General features: G+C 33.5%; 3 protein-coding genes and 1 non-coding gene across 5 annotated transcripts; 2 read left to right on the top strand and 2 right to left on the bottom strand.

Annotated features, from left to right (window-relative positions):
- Positions 1–580: 580 nt before the first annotated feature.
- On the bottom strand, positions 581–8,999 carry LOC105122050 (60S ribosomal protein L35). 2 transcript variants are annotated; one of them, XM_011020955.1, is made up of 4 exons: positions 8,941–8,999; positions 2,602–2,737; positions 2,330–2,486; positions 581–878 (listed from the first exon to the last, which is right to left on the bottom strand). In XM_011020955.1, exons 1-4 carry the CDS (start codon positions 8,942–8,944, stop codon positions 804–806), a joined length of 372 nt encoding a protein of 123 aa, XP_011019257.1. In that variant the 5' UTR covers positions 8,945–8,999; the 3' UTR covers positions 581–803. The 2 variants fall into 2 exon arrangements, with proteins under 2 accessions (XP_011019257.1, XP_011019256.1); XM_011020954.1 differs by lacking the exon at positions 8,941–8,999 and adding an exon at positions 2,832–2,940.
- Positions 6,091–6,164, top strand: TRNAR-UCG (transfer RNA arginine (anticodon UCG)). Its single transcript has one exon. It is a non-coding gene; the product is annotated as a tRNA-Arg (tRNA).
- LOC105122051 (60S ribosomal protein L35-like) lies at positions 7,356–9,005 on the bottom strand. Its single transcript, XM_011020956.1, has 4 exons — positions 8,941–9,005; positions 8,710–8,845; positions 8,463–8,619; positions 7,356–7,606 (listed from the first exon to the last, which is right to left on the bottom strand). Exons 1-4 carry the CDS (start codon positions 8,942–8,944, stop codon positions 7,532–7,534), a joined length of 372 nt encoding a protein of 123 aa, XP_011019258.1. The 5' UTR covers positions 8,945–9,005; the 3' UTR covers positions 7,356–7,531.
- A 672-nt stretch (positions 9,006–9,677) lies between these two features.
- LOC105122049 (UDP-glucuronic acid decarboxylase 1-like) lies at positions 9,678–14,242 on the top strand. Its single transcript, XM_011020953.1, has 7 exons — positions 9,678–10,457; positions 10,583–10,730; positions 10,826–10,905; positions 12,750–12,833; positions 12,952–13,026; positions 13,386–13,478; positions 13,716–14,242. The coding sequence occupies exons 1-7, from the start codon at positions 9,855–9,857 to the stop codon at positions 13,920–13,922; spliced, it is 1,290 nt and encodes a 429-aa protein (XP_011019255.1). The 5' UTR covers positions 9,678–9,854; the 3' UTR covers positions 13,923–14,242.
- The last annotated feature ends 1,316 nt before the right edge of the window (positions 14,243–15,558 follow it).

Raw genomic sequence — 15,558 nt, 5'->3', positions numbered from 1 at the left:
CAGGATGGCCGGGACAGACTGCTCAGGTATTAAGAAAAATCGAGCTATTCCGGAGCTAATTTGGCCAGCACAAGATATTTAGAAAGGATCCAAAGGCAGGACAGCTCCATGATTATTGTTTTTTTTTTCTCCTTTTTGTGAAAGATCAGCTGATTACAGACCAGACTGTCAGGAATGCAATGACAAGATTGGGTTTCGATTTATTTTTCAATATTTACCCCCATAAACATCAAGCTAAATTGAATCATCCTGCTGTTTATTATCAATGCGCTCCAACTAGGGACTTTCCAGGCCATACACCATGATATCCACCATGTCCTTAGGGATCCCAGTACCATTTTTCCTAATACACTAAGTTCCTGCAGTTCTTGAAAGCTTTCAGTCTACTATGTCATGGATAAAGATAACCTTGCTTCCAAGTCTTCCGCCGAGTTTGCATTTGTATCTCTCCTTTACGAGACAGCATTTCACAAGGAGATGAGGCTGCCTCCAAGTTTGCATGGCATAATTATTGGCAATTGTCATGGAAAAATAATCAAACTTTGGCTGATTTTAATGAGCACGACCAAGAGCAAGACGGTAGGGGAGTCCATGTGGAATTCAATAATAATCAACTCGATCGGTGAAGATGGCAGTAACCAGATAGAATAGGAATATGATATCCAAAGTGAGGGCAACCAAAATCAAGAAGTTCTGAATGTTGAGAGATGAAGACACAAATAAAGTGGTCCAAAAAAAGATGCAGAAGAAACAAAATGATTGCTGGCATGGCTGCACCAAAACCAAATGCACTACGCACTACCCTAAACTTTGATTGCATACTTTCTCATCGGGAAGTACATCTCCCTCTTTTCCTCACGTGTTGTCTTCAAAGATGCCTGCAGCAAAACAAGTGGACAACATGAATACCTTGTAAAGATTCTGTGTCCATGAATCAAACTAGACAACGAAATCAACAAATAATTTCTCAAGCCTTTTATAGCTTAGAGTTCATCACCAGATTGACCTTCAATAATTAACCACATCAACAGCTTTGAAAGCAAGGAAGTGGGGGCAAGCTGCAAAATAGCTAGTAGCTATAACGATCTGTTTATTACAAATTTACAAGAGTTGAACCAAAAATTTCAACAATGTCATGGTTTCTGTAACTAACTAGATCACAGGCAGCATTGATGTATATATTCTGGGTTTCGTAAATTAAAATCCAGATGCTAAAAATAAGAACTTTTAACGAGTTTTCAAGAAGTAAAAAATAAAACCAATTTGGATAAACTTAGAACATGAAACTAAAAAGAAAATCAATAAGTACACTGTAAATTCAATTAGCTCCAAACGTTTAACACCCTTAACTTCCAGTTAAAGTGAAACCTTACAGCAATTTATCTCAAGTCCCACTACTCATATAGCACCCTGCATCATTTTCTAAAATTTAACAAAATTACATCTAGTCACATTCTCATCCAATAATAATTTAGGTTCAATTTAATAGGTGTACATTTTTTCTTAACCTTGATTTACTAAATGCAAAAATGTATCAAGTTTCTGAGATGCAAACTCAGATAACATAGGAACTAATCGGTGTTGTTTAATCAAACAAAACAACTTAAAATTAATTTTTCATTTCATTAATCACAACCACAGTAAGACACACCAGGAACACTATCTAGATCAACATTTTGTATAAAATAACTATCAGCCAAAGGGTTGACACTGTAAATAAGCACAAAATTTCACTTGGCAAGGTGAGGAAGACCAGGTGATTAGGAAAAATTCTCCAAATGACATATATCGATCACAGTCATTTCCTAGGATTCCACCATATTCATATACGTGAAAGCCACAAACATTTAGCTTATTATACTTGGTTGTTTTACATGTTCAAACAACTTAGAATTTAACATTCACTCATTTCCAAATTCATCACTGCAACAAGACATAAACTACCAGGCAAGTGCTAGCTAAACCAGAAAACTCTACAAAACAAGTATTACAAGTAAACAAAAAAGTGTAAATATTAATTGGTAAGTTAAATAAAAACCTGGTGTTTAGTAAGATCTCCCGAATGACATATTTCAATCACAATCATTTCCTAAGAATTCACCATATTCGTATGCGAGATTGCAACAAATATATGGCTAATTGTAGTTGTTTTACATATACAAACGAAGTATAATTTATCTTTCACTCATTTCCTAATTTAGGACCACAACAAGGCATGAACTACGACGCAATGCTAGGTAGGCCAGAAACAATTTACAAAACAAGGATCCCAGGCCAAGATATAAGAGTGAACATTGGTTAAATATTAATTGGCTATGCAGATAAAGACCTGGTGTTTAGTAAGGCGTCTGCGAATGGCACGAGTTTTCTTGGGACGGAGATCAAGAGGCAGAAACTTCTTATTCTTGTAAGCTTCCCTGAGTGCGGCTTTCTGTTTCTGCGACATCACAGTCAACACCTGCGCTATTGACAACCTCACCACCTTTCTGCACCCATTCATTTTTTAAAATGTAAATTATCACAAACGAAATTTAACCACGACATAAAATCAGTGAAGCAAACAGCAAAAATAGACAACTGAAGGTGAGAGATGTAATTTACATCTTGGAGAGCTTGTTAGGGGCACCGCCAGTAACCTTGGCAACACGAAGGAGAGCGAGCTCTGCTTTGAGCTCCTTCAGCTGGGCCAGCAGCTCTGTCTTGGACTTTTCCCTCAACTCATGAACCTTTATCCTTGCTTTTTATGATTCCAGATAACAGCTCATTTAGCATACAGAAATTAAATCAGTCAGAGGAAATAAAATGTACAAAGAGATGATTGCTTTTCTTACCCATTTTAAGGTGGGTGTAAGGCTCTGCCGCTGCTCAGTTGTGTTCCTCTCAGAAAACCCTAGCAGGCAGGAGATGGTCTCATTTGAGGATCCACAGATGGACATATAAAACGTACTATTTATATGGGCTATTTAACAGTCGGCCAGGCCCAAGTACACGCTGTTCGGCCAATCCCAGGAAGACACTGCGTGATGTCTGTTAGCATTTATTGGGCTGTTTTGGGCCCGGTGTATGTCTTTTCAAATGAACGCTTGCCATTATTTTGTTCAAAGGTAAATTTCAATTATAAGGACCTCCCCTGTCCAAACCTTGTGATTATTATTATTATTATTATATATAAATTTCGATTTACCTATCTCTATTTCTCCTAAAATTCTGATTTGTTTCAGTTAGATCGTATCTTTTATACTTGTTCCACTCGACTGTAATAAATAGTAACATGTAATATCTCAATGAAACTTGAAAGATTGGAGTGATGGAATCAAAATAAATAAAAATAATTAAAAAATATTTTTCTATTAATATCATAGTTTGAAGATCCAGTCCAGGTTCTAGGTTTTGACCGGGTCACTAAGTTGGCTATATCAAATTTTTTTATAAAAAAAATATCAAAATGATGTTATTTTAATAAAAAAAAAAAAATCAACAGGTTTGCAAAATTAAAATAATGTTATTTTAATAAAAAAAATAAAAAATTAACAGGTTTGCATCCGGTTCTTAACCAGGTCTCCGAGTTAACTTGCCAGGTCATACCGGGGTTTTTTTTCCTTATTTTTTTTTCATCTCGGCCCAATTCTAACCCTGGATACCGAATCAACCTGTTAGGTTGGACCGAATTTTAAATCTCTGATTAATATTATTTGTCAATCCTCTGGGAAAAAAAAAGACTTAGCAGCATCGAACCATCACCATTGTTATCTTTCATGCCCTCTTCCACTAATATATTATATTTGCATATTTTATTAAATTATCCATTAAAATCTATTGTAAAATCTTAAACAAGAATTTTATAAAAAACAAATAAAATCTCTTTTATTGGAATGGTAGATCGAGGATATGACAGGTTGTAGAGTTAAATTTATTTAATTGTGATGTTGATTTATAAAAATATAAATTGGCTATATTAACTTTCAAGGTTAAAATTTATTGAAAATTGTTCTTTAGCAAAAGTTATTTAACATGATTATTAATATTTAAATAAATTATGAATGAAGGAGAATCAATTCATCTCAAAAAACCTTAATTTGGAAATTTAAGATTGTGAGATTCCACATTAATAGGTAAGGAAGTGTTAATTGATCTTATTAAAAGTGCAGTTTGCTAATTTGTTATACATATGTTTTGATGCGTCAGGCTCAAAAATAAACTTGCATCACCAAGAACAAAACTGTGAGAGCAGTAGAACTCAAAACGAAAAATATATGGCAAGTTGGGTTGAGTTATTATATTTGATATTAAAGTCTGGTTTACTAGTTGTTCGATAGTGACAGTGAGATCATCAGACTCCTTAAAAGAGATTAATTGTGAAATTCCACATCAACGAATAAGGGAATAATAAATAATTTTATTAAAAATGTTAGGTGTTAACTTATCATATACATTTATTCCACATCAACGAATAAGGGAATAATAATTAATTTTATTAAAAATGTTAGGTGAACATGAGATTTAAAAATGATCTCGTATTACTAGAAAAAAAATTATAAAAAAATAAAATTCAAAATAGATAATATATTATATGGGATTGTTATGAAAATCATCCACTCCATATAAAAAATAAAGGTGATTTTATTTTAGTTTTTTTAATGGAAAGTTAAAAAATCATAAATGAACCAAAGTAAAGCGTTATAAACTTAACCTGCTTGCGTGATCAGCTTGTGCATAGACTCATACCCTAGGTGCTAGGCCTCAGAGGTCTCAAGTTTTTTTTGCTAATATTCTAAATTTAAATTTGAGTTTATTATAAAAAATTAATTTTTTTCCTCTTAGAAAACTATTTTTGTACCATCTCATTTATGAATATCTAGCGTGTGAATAAAAGGTATTAATAGCCAATCTTTTTTTATCTTTCTAGATAGTTTTTCAAAGGAAAAATATCTGGACTTAAAGCTAAAAACTGATGGGTTTTGATTATTTTTTTTTATGGTGAAGGTAAAACAAACATAATTAATTCTAGTAATTATAAAAATTAATTTTTATCAGCTTTGGTTCTAAAAACCAATATAAATAAAAGTGGAAGGGAAGATGTTTTGAACACTTTTGCAAAAATTTGCCTATATATTTAAAAGTATAGTTGTGAAAATCATAAAATGCTGATTATATACATTTATACGCAGAGTAATAAGTAATAAACTTTAAGAAGATATAATCTTTTAGCTCGCTAGCTTATGTGTATCTACATTTCCTCAACAAAAGATCATTGTTTTTCTAGTTTTAATTTATAAGTATTCCATATTAAGCATGTTAGGTTTCAACTTTACATATAAATTTGTTTTACATGTCTAAAATGCATGATAGATTTTTTTGTTTAATTATATTACAAAACTAACTTGTTTAGTTCTTTCTTTGCATGATATATAGACTAAACAATTATCACAATCTTTTTAATCTATAGCTCACGGAGTTACATTCCGTTATTATTCTTGAGAGGAATGGAGGGAGGGGGGAAATTGAAGCGAAAATAAAAGGTGTAGGAGCTGATTGGAACAAAAATGAAAGGTATGAGAGCTAAATGAAATTAAAAAAAAAAACACTTAAATAAAACTGAGATAACACATGAATTTATAAATTTCAGAGGTCAAATCAAAACTTACTCTTCTTTTGGGTTGGAACTCAAACTTTTTTTAGAGATAAGGAATACTATTATTAATTGAGTTTCAATTTAGTCACTTCTTAGAAATACGTGAGTATATTGGTAATGTGTGAAAATTATAAAAACAAATTAAGAATTTTCAAGAATATTTTAATCTTTAGTTAAACTCTCAGCTTGAGATTCATCCCGACTTATCTTTCAAATGTACATCCACTTGAACTATGATTTATATATATAAAAATAACTCTTCATAAATCGAAGGTGGCTTGATGCTGCTATGAATGTCATGAGGTAAGTGCTCCATGTCGTCCCCTTGAAATTACAACGGAAATTAATCGAATGCCTGTACAGTCTTGTGAATTGGGAGGATTAAAATAGAATGAAAGTAGCATTATCAAGATTTAATATATTAATGATATATTAAGTTGAAGGGAGAGAGCAATCAAGACCGCATAGCGCAGTGGATTAGCGCGTTTGACTTCGGATCAAAAGGTCGTGGGTTCGACTCCCACTGTGGTCGCTTGGGTTTCTTTTTGCGACATGCCAGTTTTGCCATCATGACTTCACCCCATATCCATCTTCATCTGCAATGGCTCTTTGCTTAGCAGCAGATACATTTGGGTTCTAGATTGGCAAGAGATTCAAGACACAGGCTTCCGAAGAGTAAATACCCGATGCCTATGGCCATGGTTTCTTGTTTGGCGAAGCTCGGCGTCTCAAAATTCTTTGGGCAGAGTCGGCAGACTGCTCGAACATTAAGAAGATATAAGATCTCCCCGAGCTCTAAGAATGTAGAGCTGATCGAATTAATAAAACCAGTTAAAATTTGTTTTTTATATTTCTTTCTCCAAAAGCACTGACAGGATTGAATCAAACTATTATTATTCATCAGCACCATGAGCGGATCATCCATGGCATATAAATACACGGTTTCTACCCGGCCCCAGGTTCGTCAAGATTCTCTGCAAAGTCTCAGCAAGGACGTCAGGGAAAATCCTACAAAAATCCCACTTTCCAAATTTAGTTTAGAGGCACTCACCTTATATCCGTACTTCCTACGGGGTGGGCTTATATTATCTTTTTTCTCTGACAAAACACTATATTTTTTGTGACAAAACACTATATTTCATTGAATTGGATTAAATAGAAAATAGATGAGATTGAATTAAGTATTTGCATAAATTCATTTTAGTCAATGAAATTTTCAACAATTTATTTTAGCCCCTGCATTTTATTTTAATTACATTGTAGTACTTGTTAAAGAAAATTGATCCTCCAGTTTTTCATGACATGCAGCTTAGGCCCTCAATCAGAAATGTTTTTACAGTAAAACCCATGTGTGTAAAGGACCAATTTAATAAAACGTAAGTATACCTCATCAAATTTTAGTCAACCAAATTTAATAAAAAATAAATTAAAAATAATAACAATGAACTTGCCTATAGCATTCGACAAGCTTGTTCCGCCCTCACAGTGAAACAAGAATTTGGCCTTTGAACATTACACTAAACAAGGACTTGTCCGGTGCAATGCATGTCTTCAAAAGAATTCCAGTTCAAAGAGCCCAGTACGTCTTTGTTGGATATAGCAAAGTTACCAGCCTTTCAGCTGATTTGAGTGTAATCCGTGCGAAAAACAAGTCAGGAAGTAAGGGAAGTGGATGTGAGGGAGCAGCTAATGAAAATCGGTAATTACAGGCAAACTAAACAACTCAGTCAATGACTTTTCCAGTAAAACCATATAAGGATATGCAATATGATCGAATCCAAAGAACACAAATTCTGAATTTCAAGATAAAAAAACTAAATAAGTACTCCAACAAGAATAAAGAAGTAAAATGGTTGCCTCAACATGGCTACAACTATATCAAATGCGCTACAGAATACCCTATGCTTTGATTGCATATTTTCTAATTGGGAAGTAAATGTCCCTCTTCTTCTCACGTTCTGTCTTCAAAGATGCCTGCAGCAAAACAAGTGGAAAACAAAATATATGTAAACCCCTTAAGAATTCTGCATTCATAATAAAACCAGACAGATAAAAATAAATAGATGATGTCTCCTCAACATTCTATAGCTTGGAGTTATCATTATATGTTAATTGAACTTAGAAGAATAAACCACATTAACAACACCAATGAAAGTAAGCGGGCACAACAGCCAATGGCATTAACAATTTATTCATTGCAGGACTTGAACACACAAAAACTCAAAATGTAATTATCCAATAAAGTTTTTAGTCCATTTGCTAGATATCCAGTTTTTTTATAGATTAACTTCACCAAATACTAAATTCAAAATGTACTTGATCTCTAAGAGATTAAGACGCATGCTAACATAACATAGTAATGAATAAGTGTTGTTTAATTATACACAATGACTTAAAAATATACCTTTTAGTTTACTGAATTGCAACCACAACAAGACATGCACCAAGCAGAACTATCAAAAGAAGCATATTTTTAAAACAAGAACTATAGGCAAGGCAGTGACAAAGTAAATATTCACTAAGATTTTCATTTGGGAATGTGAATAAAGACCAGGTGCTTTGTAGCATGTCACCAAATGATATATTTCAATCACAGCTATTTTTTGTTTTTATGATTTCACCATATTCAAACACGCAAATGCAACAAACATATAGCTAATTATAGGCAACTTAGATTTGATCCTTCACTCATTTCCTAGATTAGACAGAAACAAGACAAAACTACCAGGCATTGCTAGCTAAACAAGAAAATTCTACAAAAACAAGCATTGCAAGCCAAAAAACAGAGTGTACATTCGGTATATATATAATTGGCAGGTTAAATGAAGACCTGGTGTTTAGTAAGACGTCTGCGAATAGCACGGGTTTTCTTGGGACGGAGATCAAGAGGCAGAAACTTCTTATTCTTGTAAACTTCCCTGAGTGCGGCTTTCTGTTTCTGTGATATCACAGTCAACACCTGCGCCACTGACAACCTCACCACCTTTCTGCACCCATTCATTTTATAAATTATAGATAAAAAAACACAATATAAAAATCACCTAACCGCAACAAAAACGGGAGGAGAGACAATTTACATCTTGGAGAGCTTGTTTGGGGCACCCCCAGTAACCTTTGCAACTCGGAGGAGGGCTAGTTCTGCTTTGAGCTCCTTCAACTGAGCTAGGAGCTCTGTCTTTGACTTTTCCCTCAACTCATGAACCCTTATCCTGGCTTTTTATGATACCAAAATAACAACTCATTTAGCATACAGCAATTGAAACAGTCATAGGAAATAACATGTACAAAAAGACGATCGCTTTTCTTACCCATTTTAAGGTTGTTGTGAGGCTCCGCTTCAGCTTCTCCTGCTCAGTTGGGCAACCCTCTGAGACTCCTTTTTTTTTTTTTAATTAATGTGGGTGTTCGGACCAGTTTGTACGCATCATGACTAATCTTATAAGCTCTGAAGTTAATGACCATGTAAATCTTCAGTGACTATCATATGAACAGTTAAGAACTCGAACCTGAGACCACAAAAAAAGTAAACTTCTTGATTTCAAGTCCTTATCATTTGATCACCGTCTAGATGATGGTTATTTGATGATCAAAGGAGAAAGAGAGACAAATGGACGCACTATTTCTAATGGGCTATTTGGTACTTTGGGCCAATTTCAAGTAGACACTGTCCAGTGTCGCTCTTGTTTTTATTGGGCTTTATAATGGGCCTGATGCATTGTGTCATGCGTTTATTTCAATGGTCGTTGGCAGCCCAAATTAGTCCCTCTTTTTTGCATTTCCCATTATTAATTTAATACGATGTTACCTATCAATTAAATTTATATAAGAAAACTCTTCAGCAAAGATGATGATAAAAAAAAAAAAAAATTCAAACCCCGTTTACAAACGCACGCGAAAAGGGTGATTGAAAGTGAGTTTTAATTTTTTTTCCAAATAAATTGTTTTTTATTTTAAATTAATTGTATTTAATATCTTTTAATCGTTTTAATATATTAATATAAAAAATTAATACCTGAAAAAAGAAAATAATTTAAAAACTACCTCCAACATTTCCAGCACCTTTAAAAAACAAACAGGAAAGAATCGTGTTAGCTTGATCACATGAACTGTTCTGGCTTCTCCAGTGATAGAATTAAACCAGTAATGCTTAATGCTTAATGCTTAAGACAACTCAACAGTCAACACCACCACTTCTTCTTCCATCTCCAATTCCCACACTGTAATGATGAAACAATTACACAAACAAACCAGCGTGAATCACAGGAGAGAAGATGAAAGCCCAACTTCAACTCAATCTTACTCACCTAAGACACTAAAACACCCTAGATCCCTTCCTTATATCTTCAAAGAACAACGCTTTCTTTTCATTCTTGTTGGCATTTTAATTGGTTCTGCTTTCTTCATTTTCCAGCCCACTCTCTCCCGCCTTAATCGATCTACCCATTCTTCTATCCCCACTTCAATTTACCATCGCCACCAAGATTCCTCATCTGGGTCCTCGGGGTTTGCCTCAAAGGGATCGTTTCCAGGCCGGGTCCCAGCTGCGATCGGGAGGAAGAGGCTGCGTATTGTGGTTACTGGTGGGGCTGGATTTGTTGGGAGTCACTTGGTGGATAAATTGATCTCGCGGGGTGATGAGGTTATTGTGATTGATAATTTTTTTACTGGGAGGAAAGATAATTTGGTTCATTTATTTGGGAATCCGAGGTTTGAATTGATTAGACATGATGTTGTTGACCCTATTTTGTTAGAAGTTGATCAGATCTATCACTTGGCTTGTCCTGCTTCTCCGGTTCATTATAAGTACAATCCTGTCAAGACTATTATATCCTTTTTCTTTTTTAAATGAAATTGTTATGATTTCTGAATCATCATCAATGTTGTTAATTATGTGACTTGTTTTTGTGTTTTTGGAATTTTTGGATCCTTGACTGTGAATTGTTTGCTTACAAGACGAATGTGATGGGCACACTTAATATGCTGGGTTTGGCAAAGAGGGTAGGGGCGAGGTTTTTGTTAACGAGTACGAGTGAGGTTTATGGCGATCCACTTGAGCATCCGCAGAAGGAGACTTATTGGGGAAATGTGAATCCAATAGGTCAGATGTTAGTTAGAAACATCTGTTTGTTTGTTTCACTGATGGAACAATGTTCTGTTCTTGTTATTGATTGTTTATGCTTTGAAATTGTTTAGGTGAGAGGAGTTGCTATGATGAAGGAAAACGGACTGCAGAAACATTAGCCATGGATTATAATCGAGGTGCAGATGTTGAGGTAATTGTTTCTGATGTATAACTAGATTACATGCTATCATGGCTTGCTTATTTTGATATCAGGATCTTTGGGTATTTGAAATTTGTTTGATAGTATTTGAATTTCAGTTGTCTTTACTCAGTGTTTCTTGATAGATATGCTCCTTGAGATACAATGTAATAGGGGATCAGTAATTGCTAGTCGTAGTTAAAATGCCAGTGATGAAATGTCATGCTTTTGTGCGTATATCCAATAAGTAGATATATGTGTATTTTAGACAACCTATTCTGTAGACAATTTAAGTGTGAATTAAGTTGGATCAGACCTTATATATCTGGTAAAATAGGGGTTATCATTAATTAATCTCTCCTTTCGAGCATATAATGTTTGAGAATGGCCCACGATCAATTGGCCAGGCTCTGAAATTGTTGCATGACTTTTACCTTTTTGAAGGCATTAATAATTTGATTTAGCTTCGTTATGTTTGGAGCAAGTGTTTTCTTTATAAAGAAATCATGTAATGCACTCATGTCGAAGGCAATATAATTGTCTCTGCTATTGCACATGGTTTTCAGGAATCGCTTTTGTTCATTGTTCTTCTAAAAAATAACTGAAAAGTTTCGACATGAATCTCATGTCTTTGCAAAAGTATATGCTATGGCTACTTCAAAAATGTACTAAACTATGCTAATACTGATTGTTTATCTTCTGACAAATATTGGAATTCAAAGTATGAATAAAAGCAATTAAATTTATTCTAGAATTGACTGGCAGAATGGTATTCTTTTTTCTGACAGTTTCAGCATTCTACCAGTCCATCTGTGTTATTTCCCTTATTATTATTGTTGAATAGTTGATTTGTTTGGGTAGGTTGGGGCATGGTGGGGATTTTCTTCCTATCCACTTGAATTTGCATGCTCAAAATGTTATCAATTTAATTTGACATTGTGTGCTTAATTTTCACGTTCTACAATGTATAAACAGTTGCATGAAATGCGGAAATTGCCAAAGCCACGTTGTGTCGGGTAGGAGAGTTGTAATATCACATATCCCTTCATTTTGCTAAACAGTTGTAATATCACATATCCCTTCATTTTGGCATTGTTGAGCTATTGGTCCAAGATTTACCCATTCCTATTTTATGCAAGGTCTTCGAACTTGCTTACATTCTTTCTTAGTTCCTTCAAAGATTAGTTGATTTGATTAGCTGCCCTTGGGCTTTGCTCCATTTAGTGAAGGGTTGGGTGGTATGGGCCAGGTTTTAGGTTAATGCTCAATATCATACCAATTGAAATAAATGAATTTGGTATGTGTAGAGATTAAATTTTTCTTTTAACTCCTTAAACATCAGTAAATTTTATGAGCTACCCCTTGGGCTTGGCCCAGGCAGTAAAGGGGTGGGCGAGATTGGTTAAGGTCTTTCGTTAAAATCATACCAATTTAAATAAATGGATTCAGTTTCTAGAAAATGATGAATAATTGCAGCACTATAAAATAATTCATTGTCACTTGTGGATTAAAAACAATTGCCTTGTTTGTATAATCAGTATGCACAAAAGTGGCCAGTCTATTTCAGCTGTCTCAGTTGCAGTGGCTTGGGCTCAAAACAAGCTTTGTACCCATTTTTTATCAGATCAGCTGGCGAATTTCTCTAATTATTTGATGCATAGAATGTAAAAATTTTAAGCTTTTTGTGTTGTCTGTGCTATACTAGGTTGATATGATGTGAACTTTGTCAATTAAACTGGAAAGATTTTTTCATATGAAGGCTACTGTTGTCCTCAATCCTGCAATCGCTTCTCTTGCGTATATGTGTTCAGTTAACCTGTGGGAAATGGGCTAATGATGGCTCTTGCGGTTGGCAGGTGCGTATTGCTCGGATTTTTAATACGTATGGGCCTCGCATGTGCTTGGATGATGGGCGTGTTGTCAGTAATTTTGTTGCTCAGGTATTATTCTCCATTTTTAGGCATTGATGTCAGCAATGAGCTTCCATTTGGATTTTGGGATATCTAATTGGAGGTTTACTTTTTAGAAGCTTCCTTACTATTTGAACTATGTTTGCAGGCCATCCGCAAGCAACCAATGACTGTATATGGTGATGGGAAACAAACTAGGAGCTTCCAATATGTTTCTGATCTGGTATGGCATCATTATCCATAAATTCATTATCCTGCCTTTTCCACTTAAAGCTCCTCTGGATGCCTAGTGACTTTGTACCATTGCTAGCTGGCCTGCAAGCTGTTTGAGCTCCTCTATCTCAATGCAAACTACTAAAATCACCTTTGTAGTTGTTCACGGCCACTAATCAGTCAAGTGGCTGCATAAGGCTTTGAAATAGAAGATGCCAGATGTGATAATTCTTTTTGTTTTTTTTTAGAGAAACAGAGAATAACTGCAAATGCAGAGGATATCCTGAACATTGGATGTGTTTTGGGTCTATGTTTAAGCTCTAAAAAGTTGATGTGATAAGGTATGTTAAAAGCCTTTTCCATATACAGGTTGATGGGCTGGTGGCACTAATGGAAGGCGAGCATGTGGGACCTTTCAACCTTGGCAATCCAGGAGAGTTCACTATGCTAGAGCTCGCAGAGGTTTGTCTTCAAATTTTATAGTTTATCTTATTTTTAAAGATAGTTATGGATTCCTTTTCGGAGCGTGTTGCATTTCTGCACTTTGTTCTTGCTAAGATTCAAACTAAGGAGAATTGTTGTCTACTCATAAGAGTGTGTGTGTGTGTCTATGCGTGCATGCATAAGGAGATAGAGATAGAGAGGGATGGAAACTCCTAGTTTATGTTGGCATACTCAATTTTCCCCCTTATCTTGAAGGTTGTCAAAGAGACTATTGATTCAAGTGCAACAATAGAATTCAGAGCCAACACTGCTGATGATCCACATAAGAGGAAACCAGATATCAGCAAAGCGAAGGAGTTGCTGAACTGGGAGCCAAAAATTTCCTTGAGAGAAGGATTGCCTCTCATGGTGAATGATTTCCGGAATCGCATTTTGGAAGGAGATGAAGGGAGAGGGCTTTAAATAAAATGACGGCAGAACTACAATGTATAGTGTTTCACCTTATCTATATCATTCATTTAGTAGGTATCTTCCATAATCCATGTTTGCATGGAAATTATAGCTAGGTGCCACTATAGCAGGAAAATATGCACGTTGCTCATGCCCTACGTTGATTAGCACAAAATCGATACTAGTTTGGTTCTTCATTTGCAAATTTTTTGAATACCGTTTTTATACTGCATTCCTAGTCTTACCACTCTTGAAAGGCTTTTATTAAATAGTAAGTTTTGGTGCGGAATAACACAGCGATGAAGGAATATTGTGTCGTGATTCGGCCATCCTGTTCTCTGTTCACGTCAAAATGCTGGTCTACGGCTGAGCCAGTTATAGTCTGTATTTAGTATTATTGTGAAAGTTATCATATATATTTATAGATTGAAAAAAAATATTTTATAAAAATTATTTTTTATTAAAATTAATTTTAAAAAATAGATATTTGATTAAAATTATAGTTAAAAATAAAATTAAAAAAATAATTTATTGTATTTAGTTAAGAATTTTTTTAAAATTAAGGTTATAAAAATAATTTTAAAAAATATATATTAATATTAACGATTTTAAATTTAAATATTGTAGAATTAATTAATTCTACTACATCAAGAATTAAATAATATTTTATATAAAAAATTATTTATTATTATATTAAAATATTTTTAATTCTATTATGTATAAAATTCATCTGATAATAATTATAGTTTTTATAATTTTTTAAGTGTATAATAAAATTAGATAAAATATTATCTAAGTATAAAATTAATATTACATTGCGAGTAAATTTAATCTATTCTATATTAGTTTTTAGAAAAAAAATATTATTCACATTACAAGTAAATTTAATTTAATTTAAACTAGTTTTTTTTAATTAACATAATTAAAAAAACATGCAAGTAAATTGTAATGTTCATGTGAACAGTATTTATGAATTGTACTATTATTAAGTTATTAAGTGAGCATTACAATTCACTCTTGAACATTGAATTGTACTGTTTATTTATTTTTTAAATAAATAATAATTTTTTATACTGTTCACATAAATAATATATCAAATATATATTGAATAATATAATTAAAATACATAATACATTCAAAGTAGTAATTTTGTACTTTTTATTATTTGTGTTTTGAACACAAAAATTATGTGCAATTTATAAATAATAAACTTTTTTTATATATATAAATTATATTTTAATTAAAACACAGTTACAGTCGTTTATATAATCCAACCCTAGTCTATGGCGTCTGTCCTGACCATTGCAACACTGTACAGTCATATTCTGTCAGGTTGATGGATCCCTTCCAGTCCCAGAGCATCTTGAAATTTAAAACTTTATTTAGAGGCCGACTTGAGAAAGAAAAATTGTAGCTACATTGTTTACCATATTTAAAATCTTTACATGCATGCATGTATATATACATTCATATTATACCTTCATATAATATATGAGACAAAGGTGCTTATTTTGGTTTACTTGAAAGCACTGTAATTATAGCACTTTTTAGTTCATGGAACAATAAAACAAAGTTTACAGTGTAATAATCATAAATACTTTTTAGTACTTAATTATTAAAATTGGTTTTTTGACGTCTTCAACAATAC

This window comes from Populus euphratica, unplaced genomic scaffold (genome assembly GCF_000495115.2).
Source record: "Populus euphratica unplaced genomic scaffold, PopEup_1.0 scaffold19.1, whole genome shotgun sequence".
Taxonomy (NCBI): Eukaryota; Viridiplantae; Streptophyta; class Magnoliopsida; order Malpighiales; family Salicaceae; genus Populus; species Populus euphratica.
This window is presented reverse-complemented; position numbering and strand designations above follow the sequence as displayed.

Excerpts from the sequence above, each read along its gene's own strand:
- LOC105122050 (XM_011020955.1), bottom strand. Across the intron at positions 2,487-2,601 it reads CCTAACAAGCTCTCCAAGAT|AAAGGTGGTGAGGTTGTCAA; the intron begins GTAAATTACATC and ends GAATGGGTGCAG. Across the intron at positions 879-2,329 it reads GACGCCTTACTAAACACCAG|GCATCTTTGAAGACAACACG; the intron begins GTCTTTATCTGC and ends GTTTTGCTGCAG.
- LOC105122049 (XM_011020953.1), top strand. The coding sequence starts at position 9,855 with ATGATGAAACAATTACACAAACAAACCAGCGTGAATCACAGGAGAGAA. Across the intron at positions 10,731-10,825 it reads GGGAAATGTGAATCCAATAG|GTGAGAGGAGTTGCTATGAT; the intron begins GTCAGATGTTAG and ends GAAATTGTTTAG. Across the intron at positions 13,027-13,385 it reads TCCAATATGTTTCTGATCTG|GTTGATGGGCTGGTGGCACT; the intron begins GTATGGCATCAT and ends TTCCATATACAG.
- LOC105122051 (XM_011020956.1), bottom strand. Across the intron at positions 8,620-8,709 it reads CCAAACAAGCTCTCCAAGAT|AAAGGTGGTGAGGTTGTCAG; the intron begins GTAAATTGTCTC and ends GAATGGGTGCAG. Across the intron at positions 7,607-8,462 it reads GACGTCTTACTAAACACCAG|GCATCTTTGAAGACAGAACG; the intron begins GTCTTCATTTAA and ends GTTTTGCTGCAG.